Source organism: Astatotilapia calliptera, chromosome 6 (genome assembly GCF_964374335.1).
Source record: "Astatotilapia calliptera chromosome 6, fAstCal68.1, whole genome shotgun sequence".
Lineage (NCBI taxonomy): Eukaryota > Metazoa > Chordata > Actinopteri > Cichliformes > Cichlidae > Astatotilapia > Astatotilapia calliptera.
In genome coordinates this window covers 25,259,407-25,281,479 of record NC_137427.1, presented here as the reverse complement: position 1 = coordinate 25,281,479, position 22,073 = coordinate 25,259,407, and the positions used below count along the sequence as shown (strand labels likewise).

General features: G+C 40.6%; 2 protein-coding genes across 3 annotated transcripts; one reads left to right on the top strand and one right to left on the bottom strand.

Moving 5' to 3' along the window:
- Positions 1–1,189: 1,189 nt before the first annotated feature.
- On the top strand, positions 1,190–15,237 carry spag5 (sperm associated antigen 5). 2 transcript variants are annotated; one of them, XM_026171272.2, is made up of 25 exons: positions 1,190–1,329; positions 2,145–2,216; positions 2,306–2,434; positions 2,526–4,810; positions 4,927–5,119; positions 5,324–5,440; positions 5,604–5,696; positions 5,853–5,987; positions 6,747–6,866; positions 6,965–7,057; positions 8,202–8,336; positions 8,434–8,527; positions 8,640–8,787; positions 8,955–9,005; positions 9,169–9,343; positions 9,480–9,613; positions 10,015–10,183; positions 11,768–11,873; positions 13,313–13,559; positions 13,762–13,894; positions 14,041–14,121; positions 14,211–14,360; positions 14,675–14,749; positions 14,890–14,970; positions 15,068–15,237. In XM_026171272.2, the coding sequence occupies exons 2-25, from the start codon at positions 2,178–2,180 to the stop codon at positions 15,137–15,139; spliced, it is 5,055 nt and encodes a 1,684-aa protein (XP_026027057.2). In that variant the 5' UTR covers positions 1,190–1,329; positions 2,145–2,177; the 3' UTR covers positions 15,140–15,237. The 2 variants fall into 2 exon arrangements, with proteins under 2 accessions (XP_026027057.2, XP_026027058.2); XM_026171273.2 differs by lacking the exon at positions 1,190–1,329 and adding an exon at positions 1,897–1,951.
- Positions 15,238–16,178: 941 nt separating this feature from the next.
- foxe1 (forkhead box E1) lies at positions 16,179–18,236 on the bottom strand. Its single transcript, XM_026169332.2, has one exon. It carries the CDS (start codon positions 17,866–17,868, stop codon positions 16,762–16,764), a length of 1,107 nt encoding a protein of 368 aa, XP_026025117.1. The 5' UTR covers positions 17,869–18,236; the 3' UTR covers positions 16,179–16,761.
- Positions 18,237–22,073: the final 3,837 nt, after the last annotated feature.

Genomic DNA, 22,073 nt, shown 5'->3' with positions numbered 1-22,073 from the left:
GCTCAGCTGCAGGGGAGGGGTGGAGAAGGGGGTTCAGGGTGCCGTGTCAGAGGAGGCTGACACACACCTGAGCTCCATCAACTGATCACGTCTCCCCTGTAAAAGATGTGCCAGGACCTGAGGTGTATGGTTGTGTGTGCTACAAGCAGGGCAGCTGGAAAGTTGCCAAGTGAAAAACCAGCGCAAATAAAAAAACCTATAAAACGCTGTTGGTATTGGGGCCGTCATTTTCACTGCATTACAGGTGACTCCACTCATCCCTCCAATAACTTCTTCAGCTTGCTGCCATCAGGAAGGAGACTGAAGAGCCTCCGGGCTGCGACACAGCTTCGTCCATCGGGCTGTCAGGATGCTGAATTCACTCCATGCTCTCACATACACGAACTCCAGACCTGCATTCACCTCTTCCCTCTGAACCCTCCACCCCCAAACCACCACCATTGCCTTTTCACTGACTGCGCCCCCCAGCTCCCCGAAACTTACCCACAATCACTATGATTGTGTTGCACACTGCTGTTTATATAAGATTGTATTGTATTGCATTGTGTTGTACATAAGACTGCTATTTTATTTTTATCTTTATATTGTTTTAGTGTACACTGAGGGCCATGGGAACATTGCAGTTTCAGATTCCTTTGTATGACTGTACATATGGTCTTTGACAATAAAGCTTATTTTGACTCTGACTGCAGAGCGGTCATTGTTGATGACACAGAAGACGATGCTAGGCAGATGGTGGGATGCAGCTAAAAGAAGAACTGAAATATTGTTTGGGTAGATGGCTGGTTTGGTAGACACCAAAGCTAAACAAAACTGCGTCATTGTCCAGACTCATGGAGCATACGTATCACTCTCTGCTCCTACACTTGTTTCCCAAAAAAGGGTGATTTATGGGTCATTTTTCCATGTAACTACATGGCTTCCAGCTTGTAAAGCAATATATAAGAAGGCAGTGGAAATAACTGAAGAGTCAGATATTATTTTTTTATGCAGACACGAAGTTTTAATAAAACGCTGACATAAAACAAAACAATACAAAAAACAAATATACTTAAGAGCCAACATAAAAGTGTAAATTTTCTGTCAGTAACAGGAACATGCTGTAGCAATTACATTATTTTCCCGAAGGAGGCAGCAGTGAGTAAAGGTACAGATCTCAACCATCTAGTGCTTCTCTCAACCAACGAAGAAGAGAAATGGACCAATAACAGCGCTGCTATTCGTGTTTTTGAATCAAACGCGGTGGATGGTAGTTCAATACAAGATTTGTTTACTCTGTCCTCGTCTCTGTTAAAACGCTGGTTGACGTTAGCTGGTAAAATTTAAAAGGTAAAATACTTTTACATGATTTAAGGGCGTTTGCCTCGGACAGCTAAGCTATTAATTAAGTGCCTTTGTTAGAAGTAACTAGAGTGAGTGCAATTTACGGTTAGCTATCGACTGGTACCGGTCTCTTAAACTGTAGTTTACGCCCTTGCAATATTCACTCTTTGCAACACTTTCTGTGAATTTTAGAATTCTGTGAATTCTCACATTGATTTTCGAAGTTATTAAATTAATGCTTGAAATGGCCTATTCTTGTCAACTAGGCCAATACGTAACGCCATGTCAGTATGTGAGCTTCTCAGCTAGTTTGACACGACAAGCAGATCTCTGTGCAGGATTTTAAAGAACATTCTCACATTGTCTATCGTAAAACAACAGTTAAACTCTGCAACATGGTTGTTTGCTGTAATCGTCTTTCCTTTTGTTTCTGCCCCGGAAGAAACCTTCATAACAAGAAGACAACATCCACACAAGGGGTCATGATGGGGCTAATTTGAACTTAACAGACTCTCTCTGCACAAACGAAATGTTTAAAAAGTTCCGACTAACTTGTCTTATACAAACTGTTGAAGTCTCGTGATCGTGATTAAATTCCGGAAAGTTTTTGCAGTCAAGGAGAACTGGGGTTTGTCTTTCGTAACTTGCCTTGAAATCACATAATTCTTTAGTATGAGGAGCAAGACCCTGTTTTAGCACTCGCATGGAAAACCAACTATTTTAATGCGGAGCTATTGGTTTTACAGCCAAATAGATTAATCCGCATTTAAATCAAACTGGTAAAATATGAAATCTTTTGTCTTCCTGATTTTGTCCTCCAGTTGTAAACGTAGTTTTCTGAGAACTTCAGAGTAATGGCTTCCAGGAGTTCAAGTTCCACAGGGGAAGGCTTGGTAAGACTTTTGTATTCTGTTGTGCATACTGTACAGTGTTATCTCTGAGCATATTAGTTAATGGATAATTCAACCTTTGTTGATGGTAGCTCTCCAGCCGATCCAGCGAGCGTACCCCTCTGAGAAGTCTGGACAATGAGATTCTGCACTTGTCGACTCCCTCATCAAAGTTCAGATCAAAATCACAGATCAGTAGTGATGCTGGCAAAATGACAATGGTGGGTATACACTAATACTTACAAATATAATTTGTCTTTTTTTCTCTTTTTGTGGTGCTGTTTTTTAACCGCTACTTATTTTCATTAATAGGGTGATCTTCCACTGAGTGAACAAGAACCCCAGCTGTACTCTTCTCCATCCACCAAAATGATACAAACAAATCTTCCAAAAACTGATACAACAACTACTCAGATTGCTTGTGGACTTTCAGATATAACATTTAAATCCTTCACTTGTGCTGGTGGTGAAGTTGAGATATTAGGCTCTTTACTGCATGCAGAGGAGAGTATTATTTTATCTACGGACCAGGGTACATCTAACACTGAATCTGAAGATGGCATCATCTCTGACAGTGTGGTAATGGAGTCATGCTCTGATCACATCGAACATCCCTATCATGTTCTTGAGAAGAGTGACACTTACTCTGTTAACATCAGCGCAGCACTTCCCTGTGAAACTGACAGCACTACACCGGCTTCTTGTGATCTGGATAACAAACAAGCCACAGAAGAATCAACAGCTTTTCAGAGTGACTGCAGTGAAAAGGCAGATCTCACTTGGAAATCCTTCCTTCGTGATGGAGGTGAGGTGGAAGTTTCAGATGCCACCAGATTACACAACGAAACCATTCCTCTGCCCAAGGAAGAGCTTGGTGCTCCTCTAGAGTATGACAGTATAAATTTGACCAACTGCTTCGGTGACTTTGACCAGCAGTGTCAAGAGGAACATGCTGATCATCCATACTGTAGCCATGATGGTGGTGTTGATCCTGTCATTAAGGCTTTATCTGAGACAACACGTGGTTCAGAAAAACGTGCTAATGGACTGTCCTTTAAATCACTGGACTGCACTGGAGGAGAGATTGAAATTCCAAGAGAAGAGTCCGTTGTTCTACCAGCCGACCATACTGTTAGCAGCAGTGAGACACATGGCTATGCCATAGATTCAACTGAAATAGCTGGTGACTGTGATTTACAAAATGATAATACAGTTGGTCACTTTGATCATCCATACTGTAATGTTCAGACTCATTCATCAGCTCCATGTGACAGCCTTTTGACTACCCAGGAAGCATTGGCAGACAGCACTGAGGATGTAATGGTCAGACACTACAGTGGTAGCCCAGTGGTATCTGATAGCCAGGCTGGGAGCCAAGGTGGTGTCACAGCTGATTGTTGTATTCCAGCTGAAGATGAAAAATTAGATGAGGCCCAATTTCCCAAGAAGAAGACATCCCTTCTGCATGAGGACCAGATTGTAATCTGTCCCCTCAGTGAAAACTATCTGTTCACTTCCATCACACATGATTATTGTCAAGATGCCTTTGAAGATGCTAACAGCCAACAGAACAATGGTGAAGCTGTGGTAGCTACTGACCCATCAGCTGTTAGCAGATCTCTGGTGGCTAATGGATCTTTAAAAGCTTTGGATACTGAAACTGTAAAATGCAAAGGGCAAGAAATGCTTAACTGTACCGTGAATCCTGCTGACAGTGCATTGACTCTCGTGGTTCAGACTACTCAGATTTCTGACTGCAGTCAACTTGCAGGTTCAGCAGAGAGCCCTTCAGCTGTGGAAGTGCAACAGCAAGACCAAGAGGAGCATGTCTCTGAAGTGAACTCCACCAGAGGACCCGCTGAATCCAGTGGGGAAAAAGACAGTGCCATTGGCTCATCTGGAAATGCACCTGCTCTTTGTAACTCTGCAGAAAAATCTCATGCAGAGAACCTTACTGATGTACTGAAAGCGCTGTCGGAGTGTCCCTCGGTTACCTCAGCTTTGGGGTTGGGAATGTTTAGTCCCGTTAGGAGAGCTTCTCTGTCTTTTTTAAAGACTTTTGGGGATCCTGCTCAAGGCAAGTTTGCAGCTGATGACTCTGCTATTGAGGGTGAGAAAACCTTGTTTGCTCCTCTTAATGCTGACCGTGCTGGGTTGTGGGCGGAGCAACTGGAAAGCCCAATGCCTCATCCTCTGTTAAACTCCACCGCCCTGGGTCAGAATCCTGGTCTGAGCCCACTATGGGAGCCAGTTAAGGATTTGGGACAGAAAGTCTCTGCAGAGCCTCAGACTGAAGCTGAGAAACCACTGCTGAATTTCCCACTGATTTCCGATGGTCCGTTTCAGCAGCAGCTTCGACAAATGGCAGAGTTCCTCATGATGGCGTCTGGAAAGATGGGCCCTGCTGCTGTCTCTGCTCCTGCTCCACCTCCTGCCCCTCCAGCCAAAGCTGCTCCTGTAAAGTCTCACAGTGTCTGTGTGGGCAGTAGTCCTGTGAAACTGGTTGACCACAGCCTCAATACTTCTGGCCTGTTTGAGAGGAAGAGGGAATTCTCTGTGGCTGATTCCTGCACTATGACTGACCCGCTCCTCTGGAAGTAAGTGCCCATTGTAAATTGGCCATTTATTCAACAGTTGTGAGTATAGATGAAGCTAAATCTGCTTTTAGTATTTTCTTTGTTTGCCTCTCAGTATTCTTTCATTGGTTTTCCAGTTTACCTCCAGGCAGCTTGGAGTCCCTCCCAAGACAGGAGCTGGAACAGAGGTTAATGTCTAGCATGACGATGGTTGAGGCCCTGGTGCAACAGCTGACTGCAGCGAGGGCACAAGGACGTCCGCTTGCAGGCCCTGCTCCTTCAGACCTCCGGGAGAAACTCGTGCAGACAGACCACACCGAACTCAGTCAGGTATCTGTTGACATCTACATTTTGTTTAAAGGGGACCTGTTATGCTCATTTTCTACTCTATATTTAGATTTTTGGACTCTATTAGAGTAGTTTCGCATATGTCACAGCTTAAAATATTCCTCAAACGGAAGCTTTCAACTCTGATCTCATTATATAACAAAGGATTACTGCTTAAGTAGTCAGTTGTTTATATTTTATATCTAGACCACAATGTATAGAGACCTGTATGTGGAAGCTTTGAGTCGGATTGGGGAGTTGGAGCTTGATGGGAGTTCTCTACAAAACGTTATCCAGAGTCTGCAAGACATGAAGATCACCATGGTAAGTCACAAACAACCACACAGCTCATGTTGTTTAAACTGGGATATAATGCTCAAACACGTCTCACTGGCTTTTTTGTGTGTGTGTGTGTGTGTGTGTGTGTGTATTGAGACAGTCAATATTTTCTTTACTAAGAGTAAAGTGTGTGTATTTGTCCCAACAGACTTCTGTCAGAAGTGACACAGACGCTGCTCTCTCTAACATGAATGAAATTGGTGACATAGTCAGAGAGGACCATCAAAGCCTCATTTCACATGTACGTACAGCATGTTACCTCATTCTGTCTCATACAAGTTAAACAGTATGCTTGTTTTTGTAATTATTCATCAGTTATTTATGGCTTAAGGTGTTAGTGTAACATGATTATGTGCTACAACTGAGTTGAGGTATATTTTTCTCATGTTGTTTTTAGTATGGGCACATGAAGTCTCTACTTGAGAAATCAAAGGACATACAGAGCAGAATGATGCAGAAGGTCAAAGAAGCTCTTCATCAGAGAAATGACATGAGGACTCAAATGGAAGAAGCCTTCACAGCAAAGGAGGCAGTAAGTCCTTTTGGGGTGTTTTAGTTGTTTAGTCTAAATGTAGAGGAACGGCAACCTCCTGAGGAGAAGGGTGTACTATGAAGCACGTTCAATACAGCCAGCCGTTCTTTGCGTTAGCTGGCTTGACAAAACCTAAAACCCCAGTGAGAGATGAAGCTGGTTCTCAGCTTTCTTTGTTAATCCAGGCTTCCTGCTTCAGGCTCTGTTCACAATCACATTAAAGGGAGCATTTATCTGCCTTTCTTCTTCTGCATAAGTCTATTGAGAATGTCTGATTGGAGCAGGTTGTGCTCAGAGCATTGGGTAATGGAGATCTATAAACGTCCATTTTACTGATATATTTTTCAATAACATTAGTGTGAAAAATAAGATAACAGAGTAATGCTGCCGAGAATCATTAATGTGATAAATTTGTTAAATTGTGTTTATGTTACTGCTCAGTGCTGCTGTTTATTTCAATTTAAGCAAAAAGTAGCAGTTAAAGCATACTAGAATCAGTTCAAAGGTTGCGTTTCCAGGTAATGTGTTTAGCATAAGTTACTGTGGTGATCTAGCCAGGTTAAAAAGAGAGCCACCTTTGTGACACAAAAAACCTCTCTGTCTGTTAAACATAGCTCACTGTGTAAACACCTCTGCTTTAGCTGACCAACAGTTTTTCTGGAGCATATAAAAATATCTGCAGAAGTTATGCTGGCTGTGTGTTTAAGAGGATTATTTGTTCCAGGGGTATTAAATGTGTGTGTGGTTGTGTGTTGTCAGGCTTTCAGTGCGATGGAACAGCTGAGGACACACTGTGCCACAGAAATTTCACTTCTGGAGAAGAGTGTGGGGTCTCAGCAAGAGCTGCTGGCCACCCTAAACCAGAGCTATCCAGAACTGGTACAGATTACAAGCCAAAAAATAAACAGCTCAATAATTGTATTTAAAGTAATATGTGAGTGTCATTTCTTTGTTTCTTTTTGTCTTTACTTATGCAGGTTGTGTTAAACAAGGCTTATAATGCAACCCTGGACTCTGCTTCAGATCTTTTGTCTGAAACCATGGATGAACAGTCCGCTTTGATGAAAGAGGTACGCTCATACTAAAAACCTTGAACTATGACAGTCAATGAACATGTATCACAGCAGTTTCTATATGATGGCAAAGAAACAAAGAACCAGTGTTTTGGTTCCAGTTCTTATGTTTTCATTTTTAGTTTAATCTGAGTGACATTGATAGCAGCACAGTGGCTCCGTTTGAATGGTGTTTACTGTTGTTGTAGTTTGTGGGTTTCTAAAAACACGAGGCTTTGGTGTAAAATCCACCACATGAGCATCCTGTACATAATAGTGCTGTTTAAAGGTACAGTCAGTCATTTTTTGGTTGAGGATATTCTCAGTACTCATAAGTATACATTGAAGTGTATAATTATGTCTTCCTACAAATTGATACGCTCTCGTAAAACTGGAAATAAAATACATAGGAGCATGTGCTGGTTTGTGGAAGCCCCTGTGTTGCCTGGCCATGTTGAATACAGTGGCCGAGATGGACATCAGCTAATCATGTTTTATGTATGCGGCTGCAGACCGGCTGCATACGTAGCACGCCAAAGACTCAGACAAGCTCCATATCGGTTTGTTGCCGTTCGTGTGTTGTGCCATGGAGGCAAGTTGCATTTTCTGTCTGCACCTTCAGACTCAAGATATAAAAGATCACACCTATGTTTTATCATCTGAGAAGTGGTTTCCTTCACTAAAGGAGTGAAAATGTGAACGAAAGAGACTGTGACCGGCCTCTGGATAAAACAAGAGTAGATTAAAGGAATTGCAGAAAGGGAGATTATGAAGGTGACACAGAAGTCACTGGGGTTCTGCTCAATATTTTGTCTTTTTATGTTTATTTTATAAACATGTATATCCTATAGTGGCCACTGTAGCTACGATTATGCACTTGAATTAGGTGGTGTAAGAAAACAGAATTCAGTTGGCTGTAATCTACTGCCATCTAGTGGTGAGATTATTATTATAATAATAATAATAATAATAATAATAATAATAATATTATCATCTTCTTGCAGTGTACCTTTTTCTAAAATTCGGTTTGAAATTCCATTTAATGTGTTCTAATGTTGTTTAGTTGAAACTTTAGGTGCTTTAATACAGCCTTCACTATTAGAGCATTTACTGCTCTGTTAAAATGTGATAATGCGTTGATGCTAATGCCATCTGTTTATAGCTCTTCATGGTCAGGAGCCTTCTGCACAAAACTGCTCCCATGCTCCTGAAGCTGAACGAGAAAGCTGCCGCTGCTTTGAGAGAGAGAGATGAGCACATGTCTGCAAGAGACCAAGCTGTTGAAGAGCGAGAGCAGGTAAGGCATCTGTTATATTCAGGATATTTACAGCCTTGTACCTGTAGTCAACATGTCTGATTAAAATTATTCATATGCTTAAAAAAAACCTCATCAGATTGAAGCAGAACTGAATGAAACTCATTCGAATTTCCAAGCTGCCAGGGAGCAGATTGGAGATTTAAATCTGCAGGTGACAATTCTGACATCAGGTAAAAACTGAAATAACTCTCTGGCTATTTCGCTCCCTCTTTTTCAAAATGCTTTCTTTCTTGACAACCTATGGACTTAAACTTCTTTTTTTTTTAAAATAAATAAATCCAGAGATGTGTGTACTGCGAGAGAAGTTGACTGAAAAAGAAGAAGAGACGGGTCAGCTAGAGAGGAAGGTGACGGAGCTGTCTGCTACAGTTTCCTCCACGCTGGCATCCTACACTTTCTTGGAGCAGGCCCTGGCTGCTGAGACTACAAAGTATGATGCTCCTTATTGATGAAAGAAATCAAGCATAGAAATTTAAAAATGGAAGTGAACACTGGGTTGGTGGTTACTTGTTAACAGGGTAAACTTTGAAAGGCAAAAAAAAAGCCCTGAATTGCAGCATGTGCTTTAAAATAGGCCTTATTTTGTTTTTATTCAAGGTTGCAGGAGTCGTGGAAAGACAAACAAGAGGCTAAAGATCGAGCAAATGAGTAAGTGTTGGTTAATAGTAAAGGATAAAAAAAAAAAAAAATTGAAGAAAGAAGAAAAATGTAACCAGTGGTTACATTTTTACTATAATTCTACATAAATGTTGCAGTATATATCCAAATACTGCTGTGTTTTTGTTTTTTTTTTCTTTTTGACCTTGTCCAGCTTGGAGGCATCACTGGGTCAGTCGGAGCAGCGGGTGTGCGAGTTGAGTCGGGCTCTGGCTCAGAGTGAGGAGCAGCTCAGTCAGCTGCAGTCCCTCTCACAGTCTCAGAGTCGGCAGATCCAGCAGCTCCAGGATGTCTGTACACAGCTCAGTGGTGTGCGGGAAATGAACGAGGTGAGCATTAGAGAGGGTATCTGTCTCATTTAACACCAGAGAAGCATGAGGCGTTTGGTTATTACAGGAATAATATGCGACTTAACCTTGAGGGGAGGATGTTAGGTTTAATTTTCCTGCTGTCTGTGTGCATCAGTTCCTACAGATGGAGAACGAGTTGGCGAGGGAGCAGATGGCAGAAAGTGAGCGTATGCTAAGGGAAAACCTGCAGAGCCTTCGGGAGAGGAACATCCAGTGTGAGGACCTGAAGAAAGAAGTTTGTCAACTTAAGTAAGTATAAATAAGCCATTGAGGGTGATGTGCTTGAAAAGCCCAAACTGAGCCTGAAAAAACTTTCGGATTAAATAGAACAAAATTGTCTGTCTGTGCTCAGTTTCTTAGATCAGGGATGTCAAACTCATTTTACATCGAGGGCTATATACAGCCCACTTTTCTAGTTCTTAACTATGATGGGGTAGTATGAATGGCTGTGGGGGCAGGTCTATATCAACAGGAAAAACTGTAAAATGTTCAAGGATTAATACTCACATACATATTTTCTGGACTGGAGTCTTTTGCCTTATGGCCTTATGTTTGTAATAATAAATCTTAGTGCAAATTGTTCTCATGATGTTTAACATTTTGTTGGCACACTGAATGATAACTTGCCTCTGTGTGTTTGTGTGATGGAGGCTTGAGAACGGGAATTTGCAGGAAGAACTTAAAGCCACAAGGTCCAGAGCCAGGACAGCAAACCTGGAGCTTGAAGAGAAGATGGCTCAGGCGGTCACAGAAATCACTTTGCTGCATCACACACTGAGGGGACTGACCAACAAGCTCCATGAAGAACTTGATGAAAAGGTAAAACAATATCAGAACTAGGCCCGGGTTTTGTCACTGATTCCTACAACCGATTCAATTCTGATTCACAAGGTTTGATTCCATTCAGTTAGATTTTGACTTGGTCAGAAATATTATCATCCAAGATCATTTATCTTGGGTATGTACTGTCGAAAGAACCCTCTAAATTCAATACATACTTTTTGGAAGTTAAGAACAGAATCTAAAGCAGTTACAATATTGCACTTTTTATTTAACCTGTTGAGCCCCAGGAGCTTTTCTGAGGATTCTGCTTGAAAATGACACGCCCAAAGCGACTTGACTGATTCTCTGGAATTATAAACTCAGTGTAAACTTTCTAGGTATAAAAATAAAGCTGACACTTAATCAGAGGTGTAAGCACCACAGCAGATGCCATCGTGTCAAAGTTACTGAGGATAAAACAGAAAATATGAAGGAGTTTTTCTAAGCCTGGTCTGTTATAGCAGATAAATCCCTTGAAAATATTCTGCAGTAGATCGAGAACTGAAGAAAACCATGGAACAGCATATCAACATTACCTGATGCTGCTGAAGTGACGCAGAGCAAAGTTTCAGACGCTTTATTAGAGGCATAGTTAAGCGTTTGAAATTTGGCATAATTTGTAAAAGTTGAAATTTCTTCAGTATTGAACAGCAGAAATGAGAGTTTCTTGTCAGTTATTTTTTTGGAGGGGAAAAACAAACAACAAAAACGAGAGGCAGACAACACTGTCCACAACAGGAGACCGGTGCGTAATATGCAAGGGAATAAAGTAGAAAATAAACACTTTTGATTGGAAACTGGTCTCGAGCACAGAGAGAGAGAGAGAGAGATTTTTCTTTCTTTTTCTTTTCTTTTTTTTTAATTTTATTTATTTTATTTTTTTTAAATCGTGGTGGAAGCAAAACAGTTGTACGTGAAGTGTAGTTTTGATCTTTTGGTGCTGGTTCAGTGAATTTTGGTCAGTTTCAGAATCTGAGTTGCCGGCTTTTAGCTTTTATATCCTTTTGCGGAGCCTGTTTTTCTTGGTCTTTAATCTTTTGCTGTTTTAGTTGTTTGGATGTGGATGGAGCTCATTGAATATCAGTATTTGTTACAGGCTTCTTTCCCCTTTCTGTTTGCTTTGTACAGCCCATTAAAAGCATAGTTACAATTTATCCTTTGTATTTTTTATATTGTCTATTTTATTACTTAATGTTCTATGTTTTATTTTAATGTTCTGTTTCTATTTTAATGTTTCTAAACTTACTAGTTTTGGTAATGGTGAAATGATGCAGCTGGAAGCTCAATTTCACAGATGTTAGTTTAATTGGGCCCTGATATGGACTCCACTGTATGTGCAGATGATCTGCGACAAGTAATGCAAATGCATAGAGTATGCAAAGCTTAATTTTGAAATTAAATTAAAAGAATGCGTCGTTGTGGCTGTGAGCTCTTGACATTTGCAGTTGTAATTTGGACATCAGAAGCAACTGTTTACAGCATTTATAAATCATGTTGTAACATCATTTACTATTGAACTTATGCTATAGATGCAGTACTGCATGTCTTTTCCCACTTGGATTTAAATGTCTTACTTTTCAGAAACCACAGATGTGTGAAGAGTCTCAGTCAGTCCACAGCGTGGAGCGTTGTGCCTCAACTGCTGAGAGAGAGGAAGAGGTCAAAACAGACACTCCTGCTGAAACAGGTACTGTTGTTCACCCCATGTGTGTCAGTTCACTCATAAGTAAGATGCTAGTTTTTCTTTTTCTCTTTTAAATTGATTATTAAAAAAATATAACGTGTCAGCATTTGTTTTTCATCCTAAACACAACAGGAGGCACTGTGATTCTGATCACATCACTCACTCAAACACAGAGTTGAAGCTGGAAAACATGGTCGAGCTGGTTGAATTTAGTCACTTATAGAATCTCATTTTAGTAGCAACAAGCTCCATCAGATGTTATTGTAACTGCTAATGAAGCTTCCACTCTTTCAGTTGATCAGGTTACTACATCTCACCTGGGTTAAGGTCAGGACTCTGAGCCAATACCTGAACTGTCAGACCCCGGTGTTGCACCCGGGCTGATCCCTCCTGGTGGTGTGTGATGGCATGTTTCCTCCAGACTTGTCATTTCATTTGTCCACATAACATCGTCCCATAGTGACCTGTCTTTTTGGATAACAGCACATTCCTTTGCTGTATCTTCCTTAAAGTCGACACATGAGATTTCATGCATATGCTCCTACTTTTGGGGTTTTCTTTAGCCTTACAAGTTGCCATGGGGATCTTTGCATCCACTTGTGGAGTGATGAGCACCTTTTCTAGCTTGTAACGCTTCATCTACGGTGCTGCGACTCCTCATTAAGAAGAACAGGCTTTCTCAGTAACCAGACTTTACATAGTCGTGTTAGTGAGTCACCTCCTGCAAATCACAATGCACAAACACTTGACTTCTATGAAAGTTGTTAGCACGGAGGTTCACTTTCTTTTTTAGGCCTATGAATAATCACTGTGTGTTTTCACATGGAAAGTACAGCTGTTTGTTTATACAGATTACGCTGTCTGTAGTTTGATGAAGATCAAACTATTCAAATTTCAAATTCAAAAAGTTTTTAGTTCACTTGTAATGTGGTCCAGCGTAATTATGTTGTTAAGCTAGCTGCAAGCAAGTCTCTTTAAATAATCACGCTGAGATTCCCTCAGAGAGCAGTGTGATTTGAATGTCTCAAACATGATTTGAATACGTGCTCAGCATGTCGTATGTGTCTCCTTTATGAAAAGGAGGTATTAATTTCATTGTTTGAAGGCTTAGTGGTGCGTTACCAAAAAACAAAAGAACTGGGTCTTTTTTTTTTTTTTTCTCAAGGAGGCATCAATAATATGATTGCATAATATAAAAATTCTTTCTTCAATGGTCCTTTTCTTACCAACTTTTCTATATGAGCTACACATGCACTTCAATTCATCCTGTTTTTCCCTTGGATAAAGGAGGTAGTGGGCAACGTTTTTCTTATAGGAATCATTTTCAGGTGGGAATATATCTGCACAGCCACCAGGGACTGTAATAAAAAATGGAACAGATAATAAAAGTCTAAAATGTAATTATAATAATAAGAAACAACTAAGTTTTACTTTCTCTTCAGTCCCTTCAGACACTCTCGAGCCACAGCGTGAAGCTTTGTTCAGCGAGATGAGCGCCTTCACCCGCATCGCAGCCATCACTCCTAAAAAGAATATGAGCACAGTCGAGATTCAACCAGAGGAAGAGGAGCAAAGCCACCTGGCGGAGCTGCTTACTGGCCTGGGCAGCACCGTCACCGAGCTCGTCAGCACTCTGAAGCTGGTGCAGCAGCGCAGAGACGCTCAGCTGGAGGAGCTGCATGGCCAAATGTAAGCTGTAATGTAAAATTATTATTTTTTAAATTATTATTTTATTTTATTTCATTTTATTTATTTATTTTTAAAAACAAAGTGAAATAAATGATTTTTTCGAAAGTTGTTGTTTTGTACATTAACATCAAATGTAATCCAATTATCTTGTTGCTTTTTTCTTTTTAAACCCCCCCAACTGTTATCTGATGTGTTATTCCAGCTGTGGCCTGCAGGTGGAGCAGCGTGCTGCAAAGAAGGGACATGAAGCTGAGGTTTTTGAGCTCAAGCATCAACTCAGCCGTCTGAGTCAGCTGGTCGAGAAGGCAAATCAGGCTCTGCAGCAGAAAACTCAGGTAAGGATGACTTTTGCTGGACATCTTTTGTCCTCTATTCATCTGTGATAAGAAAGATCAGGATGGGTGCGGAGGACGGCTGACCGATGGAAGAGAAAAACTCTGAAGTTTCTTTTTTTTTTTTTTTTTTTTTTTTTTTTTTTCAGGATGAGAAAATGCTGGCTAAGTTGATAGTTGAAGTGCAAGACACACAGGAAATCCTAAATAAACAGAAGACTGACAATAATGTAAGGCACCAAAATAATACTGCCGGTGTTTCTAAGCTACTACGTATTCTTGTAGTTATTGTTTAAATGCAAATGAACGTTTTCTCCAGGAATTGAGAAGGGAAATCACTGAGCTTCGTCGCGCTCTCCAGCAGTCGAAGGTGGAGTCTGAATTCCTTCGGGATGAATTGAGGAAAGCTGGCGGCCAGTCGACTAAACCGGAACATTTCATGGAAGAGAACATCAAGTCATTGAAAGAGGTATGATTTATCAGAAGCATTATTTATTACGTATTTCCATAGTTTTCAAGTTTTAAAATTGACCGAGTTTGGATTTATTTATTTATTTATTTATTTATTTATTTTAAACTCATGTTTTCTTGTTAGATCAGTTTTATGGTTTTATTATGTTACTTAAGTTGTACAGCACTTTGGTCAACAGCAGCTGTTTTTAAATGTGCTTATAAGTAAACTTGACTTTTCAGCCTGTTGTTGAGGAAACACTGCAGCTTAAAGGGACACCCCCCCCCCCCCCCCTCCTCCTCTTTTCTCATAAACTTCCATTTGATCCCCAGGTGGAGAGACTGAAGGCCAGTCTTCAGGAAGCCGAGCAGGCCAAAGTAAAAATTCTTGAAAGGGCAAAGAGACATGTAAGTCCTGACCGTACCCGGCATCAATCACGTTCCTGACTACATATCAGCATTCACACAGTATTTATTGACTTAGAGGAACATTAGATGGTCTTCTTGCCAGCCATGTGAGCGTTCATGAGGATGTTCATCTCTTACAGCAAATCATCTATCAGAGCAACCAGCAGAAAAGTGAGAACGAGCTTCAGATATTAAACAACATGATCAACAGAGTTCGGGAGGTGAGAAATGTTTCATACCATGGAACATATTCTGTAAACCGCAGCGTCTGTTTGGATGTTTGCCATAATGTGCTGCTTTTTCCTTTTTGCCTCACAGACCTTGCTGTCGTTGCCGGCAGTTGTGAAGAACTGTGAACAGCTCCGGCAGCTCGTTGAATACATTGGCTGATGTGTTTATTTCCCTCGTGTGTGTTTATTCATGTTTTAGCTTGTCTGCCTTCTAAATGTTTGTATTTTTGAGAATAAAATAATTATTTGAGAATAAAATAATGCTGATATTAACCATATCTTTTATGGACACTGAACACACATGCTGAACATGTAAATGTTTTTTTTTTTCTCTTATAGCATCTTGGGTCTAGTGATAGTTCTTTGGTGTACAAAGATTTGCAGTTTTAAAAGAGAGAATCTTGCTTTTTCACTTAACATCAAAAGTTGAAAAAGATGGAGCCCCATGTCTCATTCATATTAAACTACAGTGCGAGTGGGTGTAAATGCCACGTTACTGCCACGTCTTCTGCTTTTTAAGGAGGTGTGTGCCATCATCCCAGGTGCAACAAAGTAAGCGGCAGAGTTGAAATAAAGTGGTATTCCATTTTTTGTTGTTTTTACAAGGCCATGAAAAAAACTTTTCTATTTATTCCAAGGGTTTTCACAGCATGAAGCGGTAAAAGAAAACTTTTTAAACTGGAGATAAAAGCAAGCTGCATCAATCACCAAAGGTTTCCTTTTGTTTTCTTATTAAAAAAAAAAATCAATTGTCTTAGCTCTAATTGTTTTCTTTGTGTCTCATCTCGTCCGATTTGCAGGGTTTGTGTGGAAGAGGTTTCTGGTATTATGTGGTCTTAACGCAAAGGCATGAAGCATCGAGTGGCAAGTCTATTCATTTTCTTGATTAGTGGATTTGCATGTGGCCCAGTGCTGCACTGGTGTCTCGACATGCGGCTGAGACCGGTCACGGTTACTGGTGTGGCTCCAGACGGCACTTCAAACCGGCTGAGCTGACCCAGAAAGCATTAGAAGCACAAAAGAAAGAGGGTTGGACTTATTTTTGTGTGTGTGTGTTCCTGCTTTAATTTTGTCTGGACCTTTTGGCCCTCGTTACTTTATAAGACTTAAAATTAGAATTCACTTATAGCTGATACAAATATAACTCATATGGTGTAAATTTCTTCTTTCACAACTCCTTCAACTGCAATCACTCATCACAAATTTAAAATCTTTTATTCTTATAGAACAAAGGTGCTTTATCATTGTTTATTTCCAAGAACAGTAAACTAAAAATGCATATTTACTTGGCAACAAAATACAAGCTGATATTTTTTTTTCACACAAGCCACTTTGCTGCAAAGCCTATGACCACGAAGCACAATAATTTATACAAACAATTCATTTAAACTCAACGGAAGTGTAAAATATTCAACTGGCACATTCCAGTTTTAACAAAAAAAAAAAAATATCAGCACACAAAATTATATGTATGTTACAGTCACATACTTGCTGTTAAAAAGGCCTAGACATTAAAACAAAACAGCTTAATGGATATCTAAAGTAAGTTATTATCAGCAGTGAAAATGGTTTCTACAATTATTCAGAAAATCACAGTGGTGTTAAGAGAGGTCAGTCTGCTCAGTTTTGTCCTTGATAAACATCACAAACAAAGATAAAGCAGTTGGATTTTGTGCACAGAAATGTCTGGCTCATTTGGTGCCGTCACGAGTCTCTGTTTAAAAAAAAAACCTAACAAAAAATAAAAGGTAGTGAGAAGCTGGGCTTTACATTCTCAGTAGCTTAGATAGCAGAAACAAAACGGTCCATATTCCCCGGGTAGGTGGGGTGTCTGAGGTATCCCCCAGTGTTTCCAATAGGACCTGCAGCGCTGTTATACTGGGAGAAAGACCCCAGCTGCACTGGGGAGACCCTGCCGTAATGATCCACTGTTTCTGCAGGGCCGTGAGCTGAGGGGTGGATCCGTCCTCCTGCAGCGTACCCCATGCCCTGGGTGTGACCCTGTCCGTACGAGCCCTGGTGTGCATGTTGGTGCGAATGGCTGTTTTGTCCAGAGTAGGTGAACGCCGGATGTGTAGAGGAGCGGGGTGGCACAGATCCCCCGCACGGTTGACTCTGGAAACCCGGAGCTCCCAAGCTGCAGGGACTGGATCCATTCGGAAGCCCTTCGGGACTGAAGCTCCGGCTTTGCTGCTGCATCACCTCTGGTCCTTGACCTGCCAGCATGCTGGCTGGAGTCGGGTGTCCTATGATGTTGTTGATGCTGAACATGCGGGTCTGACTGTGCCCAAACCCCGGAGGCGACGAAGAGGGATAGTAGGCAGAGGGCAGCTGCTGTCCATATGTGGGACTGAGTGTCATGTTGGGATAGACTGAGTTGGTGTACGCAGCTGGTCTGGTAATCTGAACGGGGGGAAAAACTGGTGTTTCATGCACATATGAAGTGTATGTGCTCAGGTCGCAGCGCTTAAACCTCTTCCTGCGTCTCAGAAAGCTGCCACTCTCAAACATGTCCTCAGCGTTTGGGTCCAGTGCCCAGTAGTTGCCTTTCCCAGGTCGTCCTGGCTCTCGAGGGATCTTGATAAAACAATCATTCAGAGTCAGATTATGGCGGATGGAGTTTTGCCATTTCTTCGAATTGTCTCTGTAGAAGGGGAAGCGCTCTGTGATGAATTTGTAGATACCCCCCAGTGTTAGTTTGCGGTCAGGGGAGTTGGCAATAGCCATGGAGATGAGGGCAATATAGCTGTATGGTGGTTTCCCGCGCTGGAGAGGTCTCTTCCTCCTCCGACCCCGCGGCTGCTCCTCTGTCTGCGGTGGAGGATTGGAGGCAAGCAAGGTGGTATCTGCTGGAGAGTCTTTCTCTACTTTGACCACTGGCATTGTCATGGACAGTTCAAAAGAAAGAGATAGATTACTTACTGGAAAAGCTGCACGGCAGAAGTAGTGGCACAGCTTTGACGTTGTTCCCTCTGTCAGAGAAAGCAAATTAGTAGGCAGTACCCTGACAGTGCAAATCAAAACAGGAGATCTGTCTGATATGCAGTCCTGCTCCAAGTTTGCATTCGATTGTAAATGCTCAGGGTCCTGGGTCCAAACAGTTCAGCAGTTCTTCAAAAGCAGTGCAAGTAACGGCTCTTCTGTGAAGTCCTCTTTCGTTAAATGCGGGTCTTTACTCAGTTTATTCCCGTAAAGTGTAGTCGGTTTAAGGTGAAGAGTTGAAGTGCCAATTGTTGTGCTTAAGGTGTGTGTGCGAATGAGTCACTTAGCTTTACCTGAAGAGTGTATTACCTGCAGAGACAACCTGAAGGGCCACGCCCCCTTAAACATCACATGCTCTAACATACCTAACTTCTCTACTGCTCTATTGTTCCCCTCTGTCAAAGTCTGCATACTTTGTGGAGTGAATTCTGATTTCATTTTATTATTTTTGTTTTCAAATACATATTATTTTAAATTTGGTGAGCTATCCTGAAATGGCAGGAAAAAAAATCTGCACAAAATATTTATACTTTAAATGACATTGTTTCAAATATTTTAACTAATATCATTACAACTATTAAAAAACAGTAACATGAGTGTATCAATATACATTACTCACAGTTATCTTGTTGTTGTTCTATAATTGGCCTGTATTTATTTTCAGTAACCAAAACTGTCAAAACAGATATTTTTTCCTCTTTATATTCAAAGTTTACTTTAAAGCCGACCTCAGTTTATTTTAAAAAGTCCAAAATGGTCCATGTTGTTTTGATGTTTAACACTAAAAGACCTCTTTAGTGGTAACTTAACCTATGAGTTGTTTTTCTATCTTGCTTCCTTGTTTGTTTTGTGCCAGTGGTTGGCCGTGCCAGCTGTGTTAAGAGATGTAAATGTTGTCCAGACAAAGGCCCTCCTGTGATTTCAGCATGCAAAATATAAGCTATCATCATAAAGCCTGGGCACAACCCGAGAGACGGGAATAACCAACTCTTTACATAGAGATCGTTCACTGAAATTGGTAGCAATACTTGGAATAGTTTTAAAGCCACCTTTATAAAGTCGTTTGTTTCCCTACGTTTCTGTGGTGCACAAACTGTCATGTGTTGATTGACATGAATATTGTGAAAAATAAATTTCATTGTCATCAAAGGGTGGAGAGTATTCTGCTACTGCTGGTATGAACTCTGGGGACTCCCTGGGTTAGGGTTCACCAGCTTAATCTCTTAAACAAACTGAAAGGAAAACACAGCACACTCCCTTGCATAAAGCTAGGCAGGGTTAACATGTGTCAGTCTGAGCAAGGAGAGAGAGAGCGCAAACAGCCCGATGAAAAGTTTAGGCCTGTGGGGAGGGCCGCAGATGTGCTGTCCTGGTCTGCAGCTGCAGCACCCTGTTATATGAGGAGGTGGGTGTGGCATGTCATGATATGAGGTACTTTTTAAAGTTTTTTAGATTAACATGAGAATCTACTCTATGTGTAGCGCCTTGAAAAAGCATTTGCCCCGTTTCTGATTTCTTTCTTTCCTGTTTTAAATGCAGATTTGTCACACTTAGATATTTCAGGCCATCAAACAAATTGTGTTATTAGACAAAGAAAACCAGAGTCACTGCAAAATGCAGTTTTTAAATGATGATTTTATTTGAGGGGAAAAAACTATGCAAACCTACTTAGCCCTGTGTTTTTGCCCCAATTGTTAAATCATGAATTAACTGTGATTAGCCACATTTTTATTATGGAAAGTAGAGTTCAGTTTCAGCAGCCGCACTCGGGCCTGATTACTGCCGGTCCTGTTGAGTCAAGCAATCACTTAAATGGAACCTGCCTCACAAAGGGAAAGATCTTGAAAACAATCAGCCCACAATCAAAAGAAACTCAAATACATATGAGAATTGAACCATTGAGTCACTTAATCTATCGGTCTGGAAAGGGTTAAACAAGCCATTTCTAAGGCTTTGGACTCCAAAGAACCACGGTGATAGACACAGTGGTGAACCTTCCTAGGAGTCGGCCTACAAAATTTACTCTAAGAGCGCATTGAGACTGGGCAAAAATGGCTTTCATTGGAGTTCCAAGAAGAAAACCACTGCTGGCCGAAAGCAACACGATAAGTCGTCTCACATTTGCCGAAAAACATCTTGATGATCCCTGAGACTTATGTAAAATGTTCTGTGGAAAGCTGAGACAAAAGCTGAACTTTGAGTCCTGTTACATCTGTATAAAACTAACATAGCATTTAATAAAAAGAACATCATACTAACAGTAAAACATGGTGGTGGTAGTGTGATGGTCTGGGGCTGTTTTGCTGATTGAGGACCACTTTAGGTCCCTACCAGAAAATCCTGAAGGCGAATGTCCGGCCATCAGTTTGTGCAATGAAGCTCAAGAACACCCGGCTTATGCAGCACGACAATGATCCAAAACACATGAGCAAGTCTACCTCTGAATGACTCAAAAAAACAACAAAAGATAAAATAAAATGAAGGCCAAGTAAGTCTAGACTTAAATCCTATTGACCAGTTAATACTTTTTCACACTGGGCAGAGTAGGTTTGGAAAGCTGTTTCCATTAATGAATGAAATCATCATTTAAAAAGTGTGTTTTGTATTTACTCGAGGTATCTTTGTCTGATATTAACATTTATTTTATGATCTGAAACAATTAGGTGCAACATGTGCAGAAAAAACTGAGAACTACAGTACCTGTAGTGTACCTGTTAAGTGCTGCTTCAATGTCACTTTGACTTTGCTGTCAAACTTGCTTTCCCACCTGAATTACACATGTAATTAAGTGTAATTGCTCAGGTATTTGGTGCCAAAACTTTTAAAGAGGAAGGGTAAACTCAGTTTTATAATACCAAGGAATTTAGTATAAAATTTTCCACGCACAATCAAAACATTGTTGTTGTTTTGTGGATGATTAGTTGAATTTATCGGCGTAGCACTGTTCAATAAATACAATGTTCTTTATAATAGTTATATATTAAGACTAATAGGTTAAGCTAGGTATTTTTTTTATAATTTATCTCATCAATATGATACATGCAACATGTTTTTGATAGTTAGTCAGCTAAACTCAGATTATATTCCTATAGTGAACAGTGACAACTGTATGTAGCGATCAATTAGCTTTAATTCAAATAAATAAATACATTTCCAAGCTCCAGACTGTGAGTAGTATTGTGTGTTGAAGGTGTTTTTTTTTATTAGTTAAAGCTACATGATGATCCTGTTGATCAAAGGGGACCATAAGAGGCATCCTGAGTATATTTGTTCAGTATAGTACAGTATACGTTTTATCTGGTCTTTATCATTGTTCATTTACTATGTTCATGTAAATACAAATGGATTTAGATATGCAACGGCTGCTTTGTTAGGTACAGTGGTTCAGCTGTCTGCTAACACATTCTGAAAATCAGAATGACAAAAAAGATGATTTAGGTAACTTTGAGGGATGGTTGTTAGTGCCAGATGGTCTGGCCTGGGTATTTCAGAAACTGGTGGTCTGCTGGGATTTTCCCACACATCAGCGGTTTACAGAGAATGGTCTGAAAACGGAGAAAATATCCAATGAGGAACAGTTTTCTGGGTAACAAAGCCAACAGTAACTTAAGTAACCACTAGTTACAATCAAGGCAGTCAAGAAGAGCATCTCTCTGTGCTACAGCAGCAGAAGACCACTCCTGTAAGCTGAGAACAGGAAACCGAGGCTATAATTTTACCAAATGAGCTCAATAAATATAAAAGCAGATTAAAAAAAGGTTTCCTGGTCTGATGAGTCTTATTCCTGCTGCAACGTATGCATGGTGCGGTCAGAATTTGGCATAACAATCATGAAAGCATGGATCCATCCTGCCTTATATAAAAGGTTCAGGCTGCTGCTGGTGATGCACTGGTGTGGGGTATATCTTCGTGGCACACTTTAGACCCCTTAATACCAAGTGAGCATCATTTAAACACTTCAGCTATCCTGGGGTATTTTTAAGATGCCAGAAAGCTCAGATCATCTTAGTCACAATGGCCTAATATGATGATTATGATGACGAGTAAAAGTAAAAAAAAAAAGTGTTGCAATGATTTCCGTACCAATGATAAATAACTTTTTTTTAAACGAC